At 53.9% G+C, this 5,433-nt stretch overlaps 1 protein-coding gene across 1 annotated transcript; it reads right to left on the bottom strand.

The window, feature by feature from the left end:
- Window positions 1-2,150: 2,150 nt before the first annotated feature.
- LOC119168161 (uncharacterized) lies at window positions 2,151-2,909 on the bottom strand. Its single transcript, XM_037419567.2, has 2 exons — window positions 2,743-2,909; window positions 2,151-2,661 (listed from the first exon to the last, which is right to left on the bottom strand). Exons 1-2 carry the CDS (start codon window positions 2,907-2,909, stop codon window positions 2,151-2,153), a joined length of 678 nt encoding a protein of 225 aa, XP_037275464.1.
- Between the last annotated feature and the right edge of the window lie 2,524 nt (window positions 2,910-5,433).

The following is a 5,433-nucleotide window of genomic DNA, read 5'->3' as shown; positions in this document are numbered from 1 at the left end:
AAACTGAATTTACAACAGGAGGAAAACAACCGAACAGCAGCATTTCTCCGCAGATGTGATTTTAAATGCTGAACTGGAGCCCTTAAACAAGCAACGAATGATGGCCATGAAGTCACAGTGGAAGAAATGCAAGCGAATGCAAATTACTGATTACTTATTATTTTGAATGCGTTAACTCTGACATGTAAACAAACATGTTTCGAAGCACAAATATTTACATACGCTTCAACACTGAGGCCCACTGCTTGCGTGCATGTCAATGCTTGTTTTTGGTGTATCATCAGCCTGATTACAGACACTGCAGGGCAAAGGCATCTCCCATGATCGGCCAATCAACTTGGTTGTGTGCTTTTTTGAGTTTAGTTGAATAAACTTGATTTGCTCAACGGTTGTTGCTGTGCCCGGGGCTAGGCTGCCAGGGACACATCGTTCGAGGAACATCTTTTGAGGTCCTCGGCGACGGCCTTGGCCCGCTGGACGGCCAACACGTGGTCTTCGAGGGCCTCGCTGAGAATGGCGGCTTGCCATCGCTCAGCAAGTTGCCCCATTTCGGTGGGTCCCTCAGTTGACGTAATCATTTTTCGGGGCCTATCATCATCTCTTTCACATCGCCAAAGTATATGTGCCATATCGGCCCATTCGTGCACGCACCACGAGCCGCCAGGCGACGGGTGCAGCGTGGGCCATAAGCGGTGCAGATGGTAGGCGTTGGTGAACGTGCCCGTCTGCAGCTTTCTCAGGTTCACCGCCTGCGACCTGCCCAGGTGCACGTGGGGTTGCGGATTTTCTCCCGGTCTTTCCTATAGAGCGCAAGCATGTCGTGGTACCTGGCAGGAAATTCTTCTCCATAGCAGTCGGCACACCTCTGTTGTCGCGCCTCTTCTGCACGAACTTCAGTTGCTGCAGCAACGGACGTGGTGGGGGTGGTAATTTCGGCATTGCCAGTGCCTGTGGCCACCACCGTGCCTCGGCCGGTGCTCCTCCCAACCACGGTGGCGGCTGCTCCCTGGGTGGCTGCGTCGCGGCGGGTAAGTTGCCTCGCGACGAGGGGGGCGCGCTCGTTATGGTTGGGTGGGATGCCAGTTACTCTTTGGCTCTTGGCGTTGTTGCTGATAGTTTTACGGCTGTTGTTGTTGATAGTTCCACTGTCCCCCATGTGAGCGGGAAACAACTTGAGGGCCTTGTCAGCAGTCTTGCTTCACGCGAAGTCCCCAGCTCTGGCGTTAAGCATGCGTGCCGCCTCCTCGGACACCCGGCCTTTAATATAGCTCCGAATCGCTGATTTAGAATCGCTAATAATCAGGCTGTCGTCTGCACCGCTGTGGAGTACCGCTAAAGCTATGGCCATTTCTTCTGCAGCTTCGAATGATGGCAGCCGGGCTGATGCCGTGACCAGAACCTTTCCTCTTGTATCTAGGTCCGCCATAGAGAAAGCAGGTCCCGCCGCCACTGACCGGACTCGCTGTTGATGTTGCCGCTTTCGCTGCAGTCGTTGTTGTCGTAGCGGTAGCAGTGGTGATAGTGTTAGCACCTCGACTTCGCCTCGCTCATTCACGGGTAGCGGCGGGGGTTCCGAGCGTCCCCCATCGCCGCCACCAGCTGACAGTGGATACCTGGCCGCATCGACGAAGAAGACACCCTCTTGGTTTCCATGCGCCTTTAGGATTGCTGCATCTCTGCATTTGCATCGTTGGAAGTCGTGAACGGGGTGAGTGTTCCTGAGGATGTTTTCTGTCAGTATGGTGTCCCTGACTTCCGGTAGCAATGCTTCCTTATTCACGCGCCTCATGATATCGAATCCCGAGCAGATCGAGAATGCGTCTTCCCGTTCTTGTGCCAGACAACCTCTCGAACTGCGCGATCCTCTGCGCTTCTGATATCTTGTCGAGGGTGTTGTGCACACCCAGCTACAGAAGCCTACGGGTTTCCGTGTACTGGGGCACACCCAGGGCTACCTTGAATGCTCGATGAATCGCCGCGTTCAGCTTCTCGGTGTCGCTTCTGTTCCAGTCAGCATGTTTGGCGACATACGCTATGTGGCTCAGCGCGTACGCCTGTATTGACTTCGTCACATTGTGTTCTTTTAGCCCTTTTATTTTTTTCGCTACCTGACGCACAAGGTGCGTTGCGGCGGCCCCTTTATTTTGCAGTCATGCTACCAGCTCGTAGTTCGGACTGTTCTCTTCCATCCACAGGCCGAACACTCGTATTTCGGACACCGTTGGTATTTGGGTCCCCTCCTTTGTCATGACGTGGATGCCCAAGCGACGGGCGTCCAGTACAACCTGCGGGTGAGGTCCTTTCTTGCGTGGTCTATGCAGGAGTATTTCCGATTTATCGGGAGAGCAGACGAGACCCGTGCCTTCGAGGTGCTGCTCTACGGCCCGCACGGCCTGCTGGATTCTCTCTTGCGTTTCACCAACGCTCATTCTCGCTGTAGTCCACACGGTCACGTCGTCTGCGTAGATAGTGTGATTGATGCCCTCCGTTGCGTCGAGACGGTCTGGTAGTCTGATCATAATGAGGTTGAAAAGCATGGGAGAAAACACCGAGCCCTGTGGAGTACCCGCACCCCCTATGTCATCTGTTCGTTGTGGGGCACCGCCGACCTTCACCGTCGCCTTGCGTCCGATCAGGAAGCTGCTGACGTACCGGTGGAACCTTGAACCAAGACCTAGTTAGCTGATCTTGTCCAAAATGGCAGCATGTTTTACTGTATCGAAGGCGCTTTTCAGGTCTAACTCGAGCAGGGCGCGCACGTGCGTGCTTGGTGCCCTAATGACCAGTTCCTTGATTTGCAGCATAGCATTCTGCGTCGAAAGTCCTCTGCGGAAGCCGATGATGTGAGTGCCGAAGGCATCCCGCTTCTCGAGGATCGTCGTCACCCTGTTGAGGCAGGCATGCTCCATGACTTTCCCGACGCAGGACGTCAGAGATATCGGCCTCATATTTCGAACCTCAAGCGGTTAGCCTGGCTTGGGTATTAGTATGTTATCCGCTGTCTTCCATTCATGTGGAATACGGCCTTCCTTCCAGTATGCGTTGATATACTGACGTAGCTTCTAGATGGTGTCATCATTCAGGTTCCTCGGAATTCGGTTGGTGATCTTGTCAGGACCGGGCGCCAATTTAGTCTTCAGTAGCTGGAGGACTGCTTTAATTTCCTGCATGGAAAATTCCGTGTCTAGTTCCTCGTTTCGAGCCCCACAGTGTTCCATGTGACTCTCACCTGCCGGGCGAGTGAGGTGCGTCTGGATGATCTCCTCTACGAAGGCCTGCGGGTTGTCTCTGTACTTGTGTCGCAGCTTGGCCATCTGGACACGAGTCGCCGTTCTCGTGCTGGTTGGATCCAGCAGGTGCCTAAGGATCTTCCATTTGCGCCCTGCACTCATGTTTCCGTCCATTGTATCGCACAGCTCCTGCCATTCCTGTTCGCACAGTCAAACGTAGTGGGCCTCAATCTCTCGGTTGATCTCGACAATCTTCATGCGTATCTTTCTGTTCAGTTTCTGCTGACTCGCTCTTCGCTGCATAGATTTCTTGGCCTCTACTAGATGCGCAAGCCGGCTGTCCACCCTGAATGGCTCGGAAATGCTGCCGTCGATGCTTCCGCAGGGCCTGTCGCCACCTTCAGGCTCTTTTCGCCTGTCTGGGCATTCTATTTCTTTTGTAGCTTTTTATACGTCCGCGAGTAGTTCCCTGCATCATTCCCCAATATCCTCGATTGGCCCTTCCTGCTTTTCTCGTTCTCTTTGCTCTCAAAACTTGTCCCAGTCCACGACTCTAGCTTTTTGGCAGCCGTCCATTTTGCCTGTATTCTCTCCCATCGTCATGCACAGGACTCCGTGGTCGCTCCCCAGATCTTCAAAGGTGTTCGACCAGGTGATCACGCCCGCGTCTGACCAAATGGAGAGATCAGGGGACATGTCGCGGCACGCGCCCTGTCCAATCAGGGTGTGCGATGCCAGTTCATTGAGTAAAACCAGGCCAAGCTCGTCCATCAGTTCAGCTAGCCTCTCCCCTTTGGGCGAGTCGGCTCCATATCCCCATTGCGTGTGCGGTGCATTGAAGTCTCCGCAGATCAAAAGGGGACTGGAGGCGGCCTTCGCCATCGCTTCGCGAAAAAGGGCGCCAAAGTTGTGCGTGAGGCCCCTTTTTGAAGGGGGGCTGTACACGTTAAGCACGAATAGGCCAGTCTTCCGGTTTCCAATGCAGGGCACGACCTCAATAAGGTTGTGGTCTATGTCCGACTCCTCGCTGATATCAAGTGAATGGTCGATAAAGGCCGTCCCTCTCTTAACTAGGGTACACACCTTGATGTCCTTCCGCGTGCAATCACACGGAGAGCCACATGCCACATAGCCTGGTAGCTGAGCTCTATCGAAAGGTTCTTGCAAAGCAATTACGTCAGGAAGTTTGCTTTTCGAGAGAGTTTTCATATATTGCACCATTGTAGCTTTTTTGTTTTTGAAACCCCTACAGTTCCCTTGCCAGACGGTGCGTTTGCCGACCAACTTGCGGAACGCAGCCATGGTTGCTATTCAAAGGCGTTGGGGGAACGCGACTGTTCGTGCGTCCCTCCTTTTTCAGTGTGGGTGGTTTTGACATTGTTGCTTCTGTTGAGAATGGTCGATGCGTTCCCTCCCAATTCGTCGTGGCCTTGTCCCTGTTGCTGCAACTGCGCTGTCCCACGTTCCAGATATTCGATGCGCTTATTCCCGGCCGCAAGTTGGTTATTGACCGCGGCATACTGTGCGTTTCTTTCGGCGTCAGACTCGTTCAGCCGAATGAGCAGCGTCTCAAACAGTCGCTCTGTCTGGTTGGTTAGTTTGTCTACCATTTCTTTGATCACGTCTATCTTTCGGCCGGCCGGTCGTGCCCGCTTCGGTTCTTGCATGTGATACTCAGCGCCTTCAAAATGTTGAGAATCGCTTGGGCTCTTACGCCTAAAGCCCACCGCCGCCGGCGCTTCATATTCACCTCCACAGCCCATGTCCGTGTCCCCGTCTCCTACCACTGAAGTTGTGTCGCGTTCATGGGCAGCTCCATGAGACGAGGAGGCGCCAGAGGATGGGGTCTCTGTGGCGTGTCCTCCCATTCCCTTGAGGATTTCGTTCAGTGTCTGTTGTAGCTCCTGAATTTTCCGTGTTGATTTTTTAATCTGCTTTCTGGCCTTGGCCAACTGTTGTCTAAGCTCCCTAGTCTCTTTCTCCATGTTCTCCATCCTCGCTGCCAGGCCGGGGTTGGCGGCTGCCCACGGCCTGGCAGCGGCTGCCCATGTCACGCCAAGTGATTTTGAGCGGCCCTTTCTGTTTACCACCAGGTGTGGCCCCTCTTATGTCTTGTTGGGGGTGGTGACGGTTCTCGCTGCGGCTTCTGCTCCGACTCCAAATTCTGCTCGTACTACGACTTTTGCTCCGTGTTTTTACCGGC

Source organism: Rhipicephalus microplus, unplaced genomic scaffold (assembly GCF_043290135.1).
Source record: "Rhipicephalus microplus isolate Deutch F79 unplaced genomic scaffold, USDA_Rmic scaffold_12, whole genome shotgun sequence".
In the NCBI taxonomy this organism is placed as follows: domain Eukaryota; kingdom Metazoa; phylum Arthropoda; class Arachnida; order Ixodida; family Ixodidae; genus Rhipicephalus; species Rhipicephalus microplus.
Note: the sequence above shows the minus strand (reverse complement) of the source record. Positions and strands in the feature narration are given on the sequence as shown.